A 17,414-nucleotide genomic window follows, 5' to 3' on the forward strand; every position below is an offset into this window, starting at 1 on the left:
CTCTTGGTAATGCTAGCTCGGCTACCACTGCTGCGTGACCCTCGCCTTGCAGATTGCAGCTGAGACCGTGAGAGTCACCCTAGTGTGTATGTATCGACTCTATTATCCTGAAACTAGAGCGCAACATTTATTTTACTTTTCTGCGACCAGAAGTCCAGTCTTGTTGCAGCGTATGCAGCCTGGAAAAGCGGCTGCAGCAAGATAAGCATCGCGAGCAGGAGCTCAGGATGTGTCCTGGAGACTTTTCTGATAAGAATCATCCATTAATCTAAGCCAGCACAGACTCGGTCTTAAGTGCAATAAGTTGTATTTTATTTTGCATTTGAATGGGAAAAAGATAAAATCACAAAACATTCTTGTGTTGGGCTGTACTTAAATTGCACTGCGCAACTTAATCTACATAAACACAACTTCAGCTACGCACTTTGGCTGAAGTGGGTTTATTTGGAGACACTAAAGCACCAAAATGGATTTGCGCCCAGTGAAAGTGATAGCACCACTGCATTAAAAGCTACTTCAGGCTCTGCATGAAGATAAAGACTGTTTCTCTTATCAGAATTGTCTGTTCATTATCACTGAGAGGCCCTGATCGCTGTTCCTTGTCATCCCTGTAGTCTGTGGCTCATTATTCATTTAATCCGTGTTCCAGTTGCAGCTTCTCCTGACACCATGTCTATGTGACGTACTCAGTAAGCCGCCTCGCCTCGGCTCTGTACGGGCAGAGCTGGGTGGAGGACGGTTGATTAGGAGGGTGAAGTGGGGAGACGCTGCCCCAGCAAACAAGAACAGAGACATGAGCATGTGATGGAGACAAACCCACATCCTCCTCCTCCTCCTCTTTCCCCTCTCCATCCGCTCCCTGAGGGAGGCACCTGACTTATTCTGAGACATTTTCTTGAGCGGAAAATCCAGCGGGGGTTTAAGTGCAAGGGTAAAATATGGGCTTTGAGGGGAGTTAAGCATCACTCAGGGTAGATCAAACCTGTGAAACTATACCCCTGATGCACTTAGCTGGGTTTCTTTAACTCACCTCTTTCTGAGTGTTTCATCAACTTCCCTGCAAAAAACAGATATGATAGATATTGAACATGCAATGAACTAATTCTGTCAGAGTGGATCCCCCCCGGGAGCATATAGGTGTTTTTATCTTCTAAGACGAACATTGTTTTTTTTTTTTTATGTTTAGCCTCTGTGACAGTTATTTGTATCTTTATAAAAGGGTTGTTTTCTCAGTAGACTATACAATGTGTCGAATTATACTTTGCTTTTATCCGAGTGATGTGTCCATGGACCCAGACAAAAGACGACATTACATCTTGTCGCGTCTCTGCAACTGAATTATTTTTGTCACTTGTCGGTGTTACTTATATTAAACACTGAACCTTATTACATTTAGAGGATTATATTAGTGATGTAATGATGCCCCCCTGTTTTCTGCTGGTTTTCTTTGATGTGTGCCCACAGGGTCAGGGATCATCCCACTAATCGACATGGGAAAACTTGATTCTCGAGGCCAAATTAAGACACAGTCATTATAGCCCTCCACTTTTTTCGTTAGTTGTCACTCCCTCGGGAGAAATTCTTCATCTGGAGTCTTCTCTGCAGCTGAGCCGGCTGTTCTGTTGAACCAAAGTAATCCGCCGTGTCGACTGTGAATCAGTTTGGGCAAAAACTCAACATTTTCTGTGAGTTGTCGAAATTCCAGACATCAAAATAAAACATTCTGTGCATTTCAAATATTCCATGAACGTCGACAGGTTGTTAGATACTTTATAAAGGGGTTTGCAAGGGTGTGTTTTTCACGACGAATCTATTTTTCTATTTTAATTTATACCCGCCACCTCTGTTCCAGAGATCCAGGGAATGGGACTCCGGCAACAGCAAATAAAGTATATATTTTAAAGCAGATTCATGTAAATCAAATTTGAATCGAAAGCTTCAGGAGAATTGTACAGCTACTCTAATATTAGTTTACATCTTGTATGCGTTTTTTGAATCTTTACAAGGAAGGTGAGAGGTTAGCGTGACCCATTAGTCCTAATGGTCACACTTATGAGAATAAGACCTAAGCGGAAAAATAGGTTTTGTTTAATGCTGCTAACCTTAAAAAAGCATAACATTACACGCCTGCAGCTGGTGTGATAGGGTAAAGCTTTCTCTAAATAGTCCCACCTGAGGAGTTAAGAGGCAACCGCAGGGTCTATCACGCTTATCCTCAGCTGTATAATAAATCCTCAATCTTAAAACCCTTCATCGAGACATGTGTCAAAATTGAGCTTGTGATTTAGTCCTCCATCATTTTTTTCACAAAAAACATTCAGAACATGAATTAGAGAAAAGGCCATGGCAATGAATACAAATGGAAGCGTTGGAAAGGGAAGTGGCTACAGTGAATTCATGTATCACCAGAAGGAGAAAAGAGATATGACTCAGTGCGCTTCATCTCACCACAAATGGACTCCATCTATATGACTCCTATATTGCCAGTTTCTATTTTAGAATACTTATATCGGAATCAAGAGTGTCTGATAGCAGTTGTCTCGGAAAGGCAGGAGTAGCCCCGGGGTTTGTGGTCTTGTCTGACATCGTCTTTAGAAACAATTCCCAGCAAGGTAGACTAGAGGAGGACTAAAGTGTCATGGGAAATGGTGCCATATGTCCAACTACATTTCCAGTGTTGCACCGCATTTTGGCAGTTGAAATGAAATATGAGCCGTTGTGGTAGAATGAGGAGATCTCCGGGTGTTGTCTGTATATGAAAAGCAGGTGTTATTTAGTGAATCCCAAATCTCCTTTCTCATCTCCCACCTCGGTCCTCTGTGTCTCTCACTTCTGATGGGCGGTCATGTACTGCATTTGTGAATATGTGTCGCACATTTTTGGCAGCAACAGTGAATGCCTTAAACATGTAGGAATGAGGGAATGGAAATGTTGAGGGTTGTCTTTGTTCTTTCTAGAGTGTAAGCCAAATTAAGTCATACGTTTGTCGGTTTAAAGGCATGTGCATGGACAGTGAAGTGTAGTTTTGTTTTGCTTAATATATAAAAGGTTTAACGCAATGGCCTCTTGAATCAATTTTTTTAATTGTATTCCTTGGCCAGTGATCAAAAAGTTCCAGTGAACAGACTAGAGATACTGCAGTAAAAAAGAAAAGAGCTGGAAATAAAAGGCAAACATAGATGACGCTTTGTTCCGTACAACTTATTTCTAAGAATTAAAATATATTTGTCTTTTTTTCCTACTTTATTAATTCCCATTCAAAATCTCCAACAGAGCAAAACATGTTGTAAGACCATTTTGTCCCTCCGGATATTGGATTACGGAGGCATCCCCTGCTGATGGAGGAAAAGCTTGACTCTAAGATCTGCGCTTTCTTCCTAAGATGTTGGTTACCAGTAATATCGGGAATAAAACAACATAAAAAGACAAACAGTCTTGAAGTACTCCTGCTGGGACCACGGTGGGGGCACTCTTATTTGACTAAAGGCTAGTCTCTCCTTTATGCTGCAGAGAAAGCGTCCCTGTCAAACCCAAGCTCAGAACAATGGGGGCCAGCCTTGGGGAAACAGGGCCATTTGCATGCAGCTGTTTGCCGTTTCCAGGACCACAAAGGGCAATCAAAGGAGCCTTAATGGAGAATGACAAGCGTCAAACAACGCCTTTGCTCTCTGTCTGTGCAAGCCCCTCGCCACTCCGTCTACCCTCCAAAAGTGGCCTAGTTTTTCTTTTGGACTGATCAAACATTCCTTTAGCTCTTTCTCCCACTGTCTGATATCCCGACGCGGTGGAGTTTTCAGGGTTAAAGGTTAGACGCAACAGCTAATACACAGAGCAGCAAAGAAGCTCTTCTCAACATGTGTGTTATGGTCTGCTGCTTGCACTTGCCAAATGGCAATATCGACACCAAAACCTCAATTATCTTTTCGCTTCATCTCCAGGGTTTTAAAGCCACCAAGTGTATCTCTGTGGATGGTTTCAGATGCATCCATGTGAGCCACAGTACCACTTCCAATTTCAAGGGTGTTGATAGAAAACAAAATATGTATTATGAGGGAGGGGATTGTCGCTAGTGAATTATAGACTGTCAACTGGAGAAGAACAGAAACTCCCAGAATGCAACATATTGAGAAGCAGTCCCGGGCCGCTGCTTTGCTCTCCTGAGCTCAATAGACGTCTTAGCAGACAGGTCAGGGGGAGGAATCTCAAAAGCTACTTTCCTCGCAGTCACTCACCGACCAGAATGCATGATACGGCTTCGTGTCAACAAGGCCAGGGGTAGGGATCACAGCCAATTATGGCTAAGTTCAAGTGGTTACCATGGCAATTTGGCTAAGTGGTCATATAAAGCATTTTTCAATTCCCTCACCGATTGTGTCATTTTACTGTTAATCTAAGGTACAGACACGGAGAGAGCAGGCTGTTCTCTTTCTTCTTCTTTTTTACACACAACCCGGGACCATGTCATGGATTTTTTTTCTGCAGTTTCCTTGCCACCGTTTTCCCTGCAGCTGCTGCCCTTCTGTCGCAGTCTTCAACTGCTGCAAAGTTTAGCAGTCAAACAAAGCACAGAACGCAAGATGAAAAGCTTTTCATACCTCCCTAAGACATTGACATTTGTGCACACAAACAATCTTCCTCCCCTTTCCAAAATCTCACAAAACTTGACTAAACAATGAAAATCAAGACAAAAAATACCTACATCCAGAAACCTTTGTTTTACCAAGGCTTCACTTACTTAGCTGTGCTTAAAGCCTATGATCTTAAGCAACATACAGTTAAGTCCACTAAAAGAATATTCCCTCGAATTCGGCTCTCGTCCTACAGAGCGAAACATTTTCTTTTATATATATTTAAAGTATTTAGACAGATTTGTCATTACTTGCCCAATTACAAGCTGAAAAGACAGTCATTAATGAGGCAGAGACCATCCGTAGTTTAGAGAAGAAGCTATTTGTTCTTTAGGCCGCCAGTACAGTCTAGATACTCCCCCTAATTGATGCAGTGTTAGCCTATGACCAGAGAGATCTATACAGGCAAGGGAAGAGGCGGCCGGCAGGGCACAAGCCCAATCAATCGCTTGGCCTCTGTTGACAGCAGCATGCTATCATGCCTTAGTGGTCTGATAGATGGGCAGAGTTGCCAGTGGACAGCCAGAAAAAAGGAGGTTACGAAGGCAGATGGCTTGTACATGTGTGAGGGCTGTTTTATCCGAAAGACGGTCTCTCTCGCTCCGCTCAGAATTTGAAAACCCCATGAAATGCATTCTTTCTGTGTGCTGTCTGTAGCTGCCGTGATAAACCCGTCACTCCTTCCATGAGGAATAGCAGGCGGGGTGATCATTAGTTTTCACAGTAAAGCCGGCGATTTCACTCTGTGTTTTATCATCCACCATTCTGGACAGGTTTTCTGAAAGGTTTGGGTAATTGTAGTGGTTATTGGAATAGATGGAGTGACCCCACAGCCCTCCACTTATGGTTCGGCTACACTGACGTCTCCTAATGAGGTGATAAACAGTCCAGCTAAGCAGAATCTACTGGCCATTAGACAGATCATGGCACTATAATGAAATGTCTAGTGGCTGAATGCCAGACAATTTATACCATTAGTTTCATATTTTGTTATAGGGCTACCACTGCTAGTGCGTGCAGAAGTTTTTCCCTAATATGGGATGACTCCAACATTATATTCTGAACAATGTTTCACAGATGTCTATTTGCTAGTGTGAAATGTGCAGGCGGACATAGAATATCATTATAAGTGAGCCATGGACAGCAGGCTGAAATGACTAGCAGAAATGTGGGTCGGGGGTTTCAGGGTAGGAATTTCAAGCCAGAACCACTTCAACTCTAAGCAGTTCAAACAATGCTAATTGAGTCAAGCCCCGACTGTCAGAAGCATGAGGATAATTAGAGTGAGGGGGCAAAGTGAACCCGAGGTGGTAAGTGTTGCTACATGACAATGCTCGGGAGCGAATGGGAGAATGGAAAAGGCAACAGGCTGAAAGGAAGGCTAATTAGGAGAGAGCAGTGCAGAAAATACAAATGGTAGCTGCCCCCTCGGGGACCCACTATTGCTGCAAACAACAGCGATTATTGACAGTTCATGTAGCGCTCTGCTTGCACTTCTTAAAGGGAACACATTTGCATGTTCTACTTAGATTTTACCTAATTGTTTTGTCAGAATTGCAGACACTTATATTCATTTTTACTCCGGATCATTTTAACCTCAGATAATGGATTTCTTTCTTTCTTCAGCTTTTTCCTTGCTTTTCTCTTACTTTGGAAATCTGCATATCTGTAGTTCTACCATATTTGTGACATGCCATTTTTGCACTAGAGGGATACAGAGGAGTAACCTATTTCATTGTTATTTTCTGAAAAGGGGACATATTTGAGTTGAATAGTTAATTTCCCCCCAAAGTATAGCTATTTGGCTGCGCTCCCATCTGCTGTGTTGTGTTCCACGTATAGATTTTTCCTACTGTGTGGACTCCAGACTCTTCGATCCCCGACACTGTAAAATGGATTGAATTACACTCCATTCTGCCGGGATTCTGCCTTTTTTTCTCTATCTTTTCTTGAGAGAGCCAGTAAAGCAAAAAAGAAACAAATCAGCGGGTTTGTAGGACTGTAAAACAAACTATTCCCCGTCCAGCTAGGTTTGGCTCTGTGGTGGATGTTCTCTAGGTGGAGGCCTTCCTGATGCTCTGTAGCCTTTGTGTTTGCACAAGAATTTATGAGGTTACCATTGGTCTCCAGTGACACAGATCTGATGTCTTAGCCAACATCTAAGACCACAGAGAGATGGAGAGATGAATTGTTTCTCCATTCCTGTATCGCGTGTAATGGCCCGTCTGTTTAAAACTGTGGTAAACATTGGACTGCTGTTGCCTATTTATTTTGTGCCAGGGGATTTAACTGCATGATGTGTGGTCTTATTGTATTGAAGCAGTGATCCTTTCAACTCATTAGTTTGTATTATTTGCCTAAAGTTTCCTCTCTGTCTTTGTGTCTCTGTCAGGGTTCAGCCGTGCTGCCTTGCCTTTCGGGCTGGTCAGGAGGGAGCTCTCATGTGAAGGATATGCAATCGATCTCCGCTGCCCGGGGAGTGATGTCATTATGATCGAGACGGCCAACTACGGCCGAACCGACGACAAGATCTGTGACGCTGACCCATTCCAGATGGAGAACGTCAACTGCTACCTCCCCGATGCCTACAAGATTATATCACAAAGGTAAAACGCTGGGCGGAGGAGGGATCTTATTTCACAAACAAAACCAGGACCTGGCAACATTATGAACTTCTTTTCTTTCTCTTTCCTTCTGCGACTAACATTTCTGCACACAAAAGAAACGCTTAAATTCTCACCCTTCCTTTGCACGCACATAAATATGTATTTATTTATGTTTTTCCTTTATTCCCTCATTGACTAGATTATGTAGGTGCTATTTTTAAAGTCAGAAAACTGGGGCGCAGATTAATTCCTGACAGTCGAGAATGGACATCCATGCGGCAGAGCTCTTCACACCAGCTGCGCATTGTTGCTGCTGTTTGAGTCATAATCAGTGTAGCTCAGAAAGACTGCGAGTCACATCAACACCCTCTTAATTCCCTATCTGGAACACTAGCCTTGCTTTGTTCAAACACTTGTACTGCATTGAAGTGGCTCTGCCTCAGGTAGTGAGCAGTGCCCATCATCATGCCTTTTATCCCGGTTACCCTCTCACAGAGGCTGTTTTCCCGTCAAACGACAGCGCGGCAACACTTTAACTCCACTGCTGCCTACCCCTAGAGGTGTGTGTATTTTTAAAGGGCACTGGATGAACTATTCATAAATAGTAACCAGCACTGTTCATCTTCTAAGGCACTGCTCTGTCCTACAGTGCCCCCCCCTTAGGCTAGCTTCGCCCACCATCTTACTCCTCTGGGTTTTTTCCTTCATTCACCTCTGTATTTACTCCCAGAGGTGCAGCGCTACAGAATAGTCTTTTTTAAATATACAGCTGAGTCCCAGCACTCTTCTCTTACAGTGTCCATGCCCCTTGGTTTGACTGCAACCTGCTACATTCTGCACCACATCTGTCGACTAGTTAGACTCTCGCCTGCTGAACTCCAAACTTATCTCCATCGAAGTTTCCCTGGAGGCAGTGTGTGAGCGAAGGCTTTGAGAAGACTCCGCACCACAAGCCAGAATTATTCTAATGATTCAGATCAGAGGAAATGGGCATCTGACCACAATTAAGGTTGATGTGATAACCGGGCATGTTAAAGCAGACACAAAGCTTTGGGAGACCCTTATCAGTCCTCTTTCAGTCTGCAGCGAAGGAGGATGTTTAAACGGCGAAACATTAAGACAGCTCTCTGCCCATTTTGGGGATGATTAGCAAAAGGCAATAGCACCAGAGACAGATAAACAAACATATTAAACAACACTGGGAAGATAGAAACAGTGGGAAGTCTGTTGCACAGAATGGCAGTTTGTTGCTTTGAAATTACGAGAAAAGTATTCATCAGCAAACCGTTTTTCACAACAAAAGCGACTTGACAGGATTGAAATGGCTTGATTTTCTTCAAAATCTACATGAAAGTGTTTTCTTAAAAAACGTTTGGTTGGAGACAGAAAAACAGTGACTGGATGAACAATGTATAAAATGCACTGATGGAAACCTATGGCCTGTTTGATATTCAGGTGATCGTTGCATCAAAGATGTCTGGTAAATTCGAGGTGATCCGAACTCTCTTTTTCTTTTTTTCTTATGTCGACATTGTTGCCTCCACCCTGTTTTCTACTAGTGTAGGTTCAAAAACACCCACATAGCAACAAAAGACATGATAGATCATCTAAATAAAGCTGCTTTGCTGACTAACATTACCTCATCCAATGGCCATACATCCTCTGACCCAGTGAGACCAACATAATACATGTTTTCCCTTGTCAGAGGAGCAGCTTGTAGGTTGAAAGAAAGAAGATGCAAACACTTCATGAGCTCAGTGCAATAGAGATTACATGCAGCAATTTCAGCGGCAGTTTAAAACTGAGGAAGCGTGTCTAAATGCTTAGCAACAACACCTCCCTTTTCTCCAGAGGATCTAAAAATTGCACCACAAAAAAAACTCCATTGCGGTTTCTCACAATGTTAAAAAAGGTGCTGTGGTGGAAGAAGTATTAGATAATTTACTAACCTTGAGAAATCAATATTTTTTTATATAAATGAAAATAAACTGAAAAGAGGCACTGGGAGTTACACACTCACAGAGAATGATCCGTCTCTTTGCAGTTTGCACAGCTTTACGGCTTTCAGAACATTGTTTTGGTTTTCCGGCTTTAAACATTAGCCGAAGAACATTAGCATGGTCAAATATGTTAATGTGAGTTTTGAAAGTAGCAGAACAATTAAAAAAAATACTCCATTACAGGTTAAAACCCTGCATTAAAGGTTTTACTTAAGTAACATCACTTAAGTATTCAACATTTCATATTTAAACTATTAATGGCTCCTTTCAAGCACTATATTACTATACACATTTGAATGTTGCCTTATTATCACCGATGCATCAACATGCAAGCCACAATTCAATAGTGTAGCTGGTGGAAGTGGATCAAATATTATTATATATCAATTTCATAGTTATTATATGTAAGAATGTATTGCATTAAATTAGTTAAAACTATACTTTTCATGTTTAATCTTAACTAAAGTATCTCAAAGTTGTACATATGTACTGTACCTGAGTAAATGTAGTTTGCACCATTCGTAGCTAGTGTCAGTCAGACTTTTAAACACCTACATTAAATCGATTAACTCATTGTATCTGCTTTCAGTCACTTCACATTTTCACGCAGTGACCTTTGTTCCTCTCACCAGCTCTCACTGTAGTGAAGCCATGAGAGTGAAACTGTTAAGTGCAACCGGCACGGCGCTGTCAGTGGTGTTTGAGCTGATGCTATTTCTTAACTTCATAATGGCCTTTGCGCCTTTTTATTCCTATATAATGTTTAATAATCCATTAGTTTCAAGGCAAAGGCTTTTGTAATGAAAATAAATAGCTGTGCAGCCTGAAAGCAAAGTATTTATCTGGTTAATGTACATACCTTTACCTTTTTATTCTTGAGTTTAACATCCTGCATAGCTGACATTGCAGAGTCAAGGCCCTGTGAGGATGTTGTGCTGCACAAACCCATTTTGCAGCAACAAAAAGCCTCTTGAATTACTAATGATTCTTTGGAAGTCATGCTCAATGTTGAAATGTATGTCCAGCTTGCATGACTGCTACTGACCTTCTGAAATATTTATCTCAGGCTTGCAAATTGTTGAATGTCCTACTTTGGTGCCAATTTCTTCTTGTTTGCCTCTGTTACTGCTGACAATATTCTCAATCCCTCGGCCTCAAGAGAACTTGATTGAAGTGGAGCCAATTTCACACTATACAGTATTTACACAAACTCAGTCCTCTGCTGTTCTTCTTTCCCCCTCTCCGTCTTTACTTTCAAAGCACCCAGAAACATCTGCACACAAACACTCACACACCTACACAAACACTCACACTATTGCAATTCACACAACTGTGTTGATTTACGGAGGTTCATTATTTCATACTGGAGGACAAATAACCTCTCATAGAAAGGACACATTCAAGTCGAGTTTGTTGCTCACATGCAAAGGAGGGGCACCGTTTCACCAGAGGCCACCATTCCAGTCCACTCACATGTCATCGCCACCTGTCCCGTGTGTTTAATGAATGTCTTCCCTTTCAATAGCGATATGAAGAAGCTGTTAAAGGAAATGCCATTGCTAATTCCTAACATGCCTTAGCTGCTGCTATCTCACTCTTTTATTCATTATCACATCCATTTACACTCCTTTTTAATGCTTTCATTCCTCTCTCAGTTTGCCAAGGTTTAATCTAGAATGCATATGTGACAGTCCTGGCTGGGATTTCATCAATATCTTTGTAGCTGTAACATTTAACTTTTTCCCCGCTCTGCGTTATTAATGTTGTCATTGCGGAGTACTCTTGCTGTGGGTAGTCATGATGAAATCTCTGGTCAATCTTTTCTTTTTCTAGGTGCAACAACCGTACGCAGTGTGTGGTTGTCACTGGCTCTGATGTCTTTCCTGATCCATGCCCTGGCACCTACAAGTACTTAGAGGTCCAGTATGAGTGTGTTCCCTATAGTAAGTATCGCCATCCAAATCTCATACTGAACTCTTATTGTGTGTTTAAAGTGTCTGTAGACTAGACAGATGTGCTGTAACTACAGTTTCTATGGTTGGAAGACAATGTTTGTTTTACAGATGATACTTCAACGGGACGACTGGCATTAACAATGATGAATTAAGTTGATGTATTGAAGCATTGCTGTCATTTAAAGGATCAGTTCCCCCAAATTACAAACAAACTATATCTTCTTCAATTATCTCCAGTGGAATCCAGCCTTGCAGATGGTTTCGGTTTAAAATTGGCAGGTTCTGACATTTCTGTCTTCAGGCTTTGATAGCCGCTTCCTTTTTGAATCTGGTTCCCGGTTGGCAAAGCACCCAGATTCGTTAAGCTCAAGGGCTAAAGACTCCCTTATTGGACCCTTTTGTTATTTATGTTAATTGTTGTTAATTTTGTTATAGCTTATCTGAAACTTCTGTTTGTTGTCTGGTAAATGTGCTATCTGCAAGCCAGTGTTTGAACTCAAGTCTGTTTGTGATGGAGAATCGCAACTAGACCGGATGTTTTTTTTAGTTCAACAAGACCGACTTCTAAACATATCAAATAAATAATTTAAGTCCCCGAGTTCTTTGAAGGGATCTCTTGTTTTTAGGCCAAGCAGCTCATAGAAAACAAGGTGTAAAAGTAAGTAGGATCTGACTGTTATTATATTATAGTTCTACATATTGAACATGTCTTTTCAGGTAGTTTTTGAACCTTATTAATAGCACTAAAACAGTAGTACTAAAGTGTGAATGGTAACAGATATTAATGGAGATTAACATTTTAGTTGTACAGAAGTTTAATTACAGGTGGTGAAGTTAAACCTTATTTCATTTGAAATAATTCAGGATATTGAATTAGGATTGAATACAAACCCCATTCCTCTATGTGTGAGATTTCTGCTTCCATCTCAAAAGTAAATGAAATTTGTGGTTTTGAGTTTTACATTTATTAAAACCTAGATTTCAAAACATGTCAACAGCAAAACATTATAATTTCAGAAACATTTTCTTTTGCAGTTAATCCATAAAAAACTTTTGATCAAACAACTTTCTACTTAAATCCTGAGTAGAAATAGTCCCAGTAGTGCTGTGAGCTCCTCAAACTAAATTACATCCAACTCTTGTATTTGGATGATGATGAAAAATGTGGCAGGTATTTCCAAACCTGGGCAAATACAACCAGAACTATCTGCTTGATGAGTTACCATAAGGGGGAACTGAAGAAATCTGGTGAATTCACATTTGAAATGGCTTTAATAACACTGCCTTTTTTGTGTCTTTAGCTGAAATAGAAAAAGGAGGCTATTCAAAGAAATGGCTACATTAAAGGTCTTATTCAAAGAAATGGCTACATTAAAGGTCTTACATTAGTACATTGTGTTCCTTAATGTCTTGTGGAAACATACTCCAGAAACCACTAAAGTGAAACAGCATAAGTGACAATAATCCTACAAATGTAACCAAATTCCTGTTCTCGGTCATTGATCAGCTTAAGTGTTTCGCTGTGCACATGGTATAATTAAATGTACTGCAGAGTTATTTAAATCCGACACTATTATAAACTCTGTCTATGGTATCTGATTTGAGTTAATCTACCTTTTAAAAGGGTGTTTTAGAGTAGTTTATAAAAGCAGCTTTAGGCGTCACTCCTGCCTGTGAAAGTACTTAAGTTGATGAATTGTAAACATTTCACGAAATATTCACCTCTTTTTCTCTTCTTTCAAACAGACCTCCCTTTCACCTCCTGTCTCGTTCCCCCCCCCCCACCCCCCCCCCCCCCCCCCCGACTAACCTCTGTGCTCTCTTTTTTTTTCTACTTCTAATCTTTCACACTATATTGTCTCCAGCCTTTTCCTCCTCTACCAGCAGCTTCAACAGTCCAGTAAAGAAACTCCATATTAGGCCGACTGCTCATCAGTCATCTCATGTGCTGTCGCTCTCCTTGGCTCATTTAAGAGTTTGGTCTGTAGCATTAGCACCGTGTCATGTTTTACGCGTGTGGGCGAGCAAATATGGAATCAAGTTTTAATTTATGTTTATAAAGTTTGAACAAATTCCACCCTCAGTCAATCCATGCCAATGATAACTCCTGTGATGTTTGACTAAGACTGTTATCCATCTAAATATTACCTCTTAGGAGAAGCATTTTTAGAGGAATTTGTTCTGCTTTAACATCGGCCAATGCAGTATTTTGTTGGCAGTTGAAGACAGTAGGAATGAAAAGTTGAATGCGCTGGATTTCTTTGCCCATAGCTTGTCTCCAGCCATAACTTGTCTGTTTTTATATCCTAGGATGAGAGGCTGTTTCACTAACAAACACTTTTTCCCCGCTAGCTCTTTTTCCCAAAACAGCCCTGCAGTTCATCTCATGGTCATATCCTCCAGCTAATTCTTCTCTTTGTACCTGGTAGTTGACTCGTGATAACCTTTCTCTCCCTTTTGCACTCTTTTTTGCTTTCTTTTCCAATGCCTGAAATAGAAGTGGAGCAAAAAGGTAAATGAGTGGTCTGGTCCCCCCCTTCCCCCTCTGGCTCCTTGTTCTGTGGTGTTGAGTACAGCTCCCCTCACGTCTCCTCCCCCTCCTGATTGCCTCTACTGTCAAATGCTAAACCCATAGGAGGATTTGTTGCACCCTTGGAGTACAAATGCATTTCCAAACAGAATTTCATATGACATCCACGGTCATGGAAAGTACATTCTTTTCGCGCAATGTGAAAGAAAACACCAACTGTTGGGTGTTGATTTGTTCCAGGGACTCTTGCCTAGCACTGTGTGAACCCTTGAAGAATGAGTAGTTGTGTTATATATTCTTATTTGGCATAGTCCTGCTTGGCCCAACTTCTGCTGCACCCATAGCACGTGATGTGAAATAGCAATGATGGCTGAGTGAGATTGGCACAGAATAAAAACTAAATGTGAAAGGAAAACAAGAATTCATTCCGTTTATCCAGAACCAATTAATTGAAAATGGTCTAAACTGGATCCTTGCCATGGCCTCCCTCACCCATCAGTGATTACTCCTGTCTTTTGCCACAGAAGTAGTGATAATCCTTTACCACTGTTGTTCGATCTATTTCCCAAACCTCCACTTTCATTTTACCTCTGCTTTGCTGCCGCCACCACCATTGACAACCTTTTGTTCACTCTTATCCCAAGATGTGAAGTCTGTTCCCTTTTCATTTTGGTTTATGACCCCAGTCATGTTAGTATGCATGTGTAGTGTGTCCATATACCCAGCTGTTCATGTGCATTTGACGTCAGAGACAGACTGGTATTTAAAAAAAGGGAAGTGTGAACTCTACTCCTCCCCTTTCCCATGTCTTTCATTTGCAGGATTTTTACCCTTTTTGTTCACATTTTATGTTGTTTTGTCCCTGTTAGGATGTAGCAGCAGACGCTTGAGATGCAAGTTCACGTTAACGCACACATTCATTTATTTTCTTTTTTTCCCTATTCATTAGCAGTAGCACAAAAGCACTTGTTAAAACATTCCTCCAAATTCACAACCCCTGATCTTTCTTATCCTGCACTTGAGTTGTACAGCAGCAACAATGATGCGTGTCAAATGTGTTTCATGTATCTGAAATACTTTTTCCTTACTGTATTTTGTTTTACTCTCTTCTCTGTCACTAGTTTTCATTTGTCCCGGGACTCTGAAGGGCATAGGAGACGCCACCTTCCTGTTTGAGGCAGAGCAGCAAGCGGGCTCGTGGTGCAGAGACCCTCTGCAGGCCGGTGATAAAGTCTTCTTCATGCCCTGGACGCCATACCGCACTGACACGCTCATCGAGTACGTCTCTCTGGAAGACTTCAAAAACGGTCGCCAGACAACCACCTATAAACTGCCGCACCGTGTTGATGGGACAGGCTTCGTGGCCTACGATGGCGCCATCTTCTTTAACAAAGAACGCACTCGCAACATTGTCAAGTTTGACCTGCGTACGCGCATCAAAAGCGGCGAGGCTATCGTTAACAATGCCAACTATCACGACACCTCGCCTTACCGCTGGGGTGGCAAGACGGACATTGACCTGGCAGTAGACGAGAGGGGCTTGTGGGTAATCTACGCCACGGAACAGAACAATGGGCGCATTGTGGTGAGCCAGCTGAACCCGTACACTCTCCGCTTCGAGGCCACATGGGACACGGCGTACGACAAGCGCTCGGCCTCCAACGCCTTCATGGTGTGCGGTGTGCTGCACGTGGTCCGCTCGACCTACGAAGAGAACGAGAGCGAGGCCAGCAAGAGCCAAATTGATTACATCTACAACACCAAGATAAGCCAGGGCGAATACATCGACATCCTCTTCCCCAACCAGTACCAGTACATCACCGCTGTGGATTACAACCCCAGGGACAACCAGCTATACGTGTGGAATAACTTTTACATCGTGCGCTACGACCTGGACTTCGGGCCTCCGGATCCTGCTGAAAGTGAGAGCTGCTCCATGTTTTTGTTTAATTATTCTCTTTTGTCTATTGTTTGGTTACAGCTAGTCATATCACAGATGGCTGCCTTTTAATTTTGGATGCAATTCAGGTGTGATAAAGAAAAAAGGGTTGTGTTAGTCTTGGGGAAAGGGCTCATTTGCAGACAGAAATTACAAATTCACCTTGGAATGAGGGATAGCTCCCAGAAGGGTTGCGCCTCTTCAGAAACCCGTTTCTTTATTACCATGAGGCAAGCTGAGGCACTCTCACCAGCTGAAGCTTGGACCTTATCAAATTCTTTAATCTCAGGCTTTACCCGAAACCATTGTGAATATAAATATGAAATACCGGGAATACATTTGTGAAGTATTGTTCACAGTCTGACCAAGGTCATCCTCTTCCCATTGCCTTGGGATTTTAAATTGTGTTGCCATGGCTACTTCATCAACTTCACAGGCTTTTTACAATAGATCAGGAGATAATAGCCATCCTATTGTAGCATAATATTTTAAAGTACCAGGCCGAAGTGTGTGTGAGTTGTGTACCACATGGTGAATCAGCGCACAAGAGTAGCTGTAAAAAGAGAGATCAATTACAGTGAAGAATCTTGTCAGGCGGTTAGAGAGCTTAAATTAATCTGTGAAGTGCTGAGAGGTGACATATGTGTCATCAGACAGAGACCTTGCATTAAGATGGTAATGGGCCTAATTACCTGACAGCAGCCGCCTTATCCCATAGAGCCGGGCCATGTCTCCTGTGTGAAATGGGGAAATCAGGATCTTGACCCGAAGTCTCGTTACGCTAGAAGCTCATGTTGCCCCTGAGCACTGGTCTGGATTAAATTATGATTTTAACTTCTGGATATTCGGGAGGGGTTGCCAGGGGGGAAATTTGAGTCCTGACCTGAGCTGCTGAAGGGGGGGTTAGCGTTGATGTCTCAATGGCTGCTGTGTGCTCCTGAACTCTGGCCTCTTGTCAACAAGTCTGTTTGTATTCCTGCCGTTCCCTGGAATCTCCCCAGCATGATAACTCGACACCCACGAGGTGGGGGTGGAGGGGGTACAACTTTACGCCTGTTCTGCTGAACAACCCTAGCCTCCATTTAGAGTATGTTGGAGGAGATATGAAAATACTCAAAGTTTAATGAGTTCTCCATGCATGCAAACTGCCTGCTCAACTGTTCACGTCCTGATGTATGTAAATGTAATTAACAAGTGAATTATCATAATTACCCTCCTTGTCTCAAAAGAGGCTGAGGGAGAGGAGGAAAGTGGCCATCACAGAGTATTTTCAATGAAGGGTTTAATGTGCTCTCTCAGCTACTGTAATGCCTCGGTAAACATAAATGCCACATAGGCGCAGAGTTGCCACTTGCTTCATGAACAGCGCGTTTAATGAAGGAACCCAACAGAACATAGTTGATTTCACTCATTATTCTAAATACCCGTATCCTTTCGCTGTTTTGTTATTGGGATCCAATCAGAAATGCATCCTTGCAGCACAACTTGTCACTCTGCATCGTTAAGTGTGTTACATGGGAACCATTTTAAATGTTGTGAGCTCAAGAAGGAGAGGGGGCATCTCATGGTGCCAAGGCCAACGGCAGCACGCCACACTTGAAAATAATTGGTTCTTGTTTATTAGCTTTTTATTTTTGTCTGGATCTACACCTTTAACTTCTTTACTGTGTAGCTATTAAGATTTATTGCTGTCCATGATATGGTGTTGAATTAAACAACCTATTCTGCAGAGTAATCTAATGGTGCTGAAATAATG

At 42.0% G+C, this 17,414-nt stretch overlaps 1 protein-coding gene across 8 annotated transcripts in view; it reads left to right on the forward strand.

The window, feature by feature from the left end:
* Positions 1-17,414, forward strand: part of LOC117488727 (adhesion G protein-coupled receptor L2-like) — a 78,190-nt gene that overhangs the window by 27,013 nt on the left and 33,763 nt on the right. For 6 of the 8 annotated variants that reach the window (XM_034137778.1, XM_034137779.1, XM_034137781.1 and 3 more), the window contains exons 3-6: positions 7,021-7,234; positions 11,068-11,177; positions 13,687-13,701; positions 14,841-15,641. In XM_034137778.1, the coding sequence (XP_033993669.1) occupies positions 7,021-7,234; positions 11,068-11,177; positions 13,687-13,701; positions 14,841-15,641 (1,140 nt within the window). The remainder of the gene's footprint in view (positions 1-7,020; positions 7,235-11,067; positions 11,178-13,686; positions 13,702-14,840; positions 15,642-17,414) is intronic. The other 2 variants (XM_034137780.1, XM_034137784.1) reach the window with 1 other exon arrangement.

Source organism: Trematomus bernacchii, unplaced genomic scaffold (genome assembly GCF_902827165.1).
Source record: "Trematomus bernacchii unplaced genomic scaffold, fTreBer1.1, whole genome shotgun sequence".
Classification (NCBI taxonomy): domain Eukaryota; kingdom Metazoa; phylum Chordata; class Actinopteri; order Perciformes; family Nototheniidae; genus Trematomus; species Trematomus bernacchii.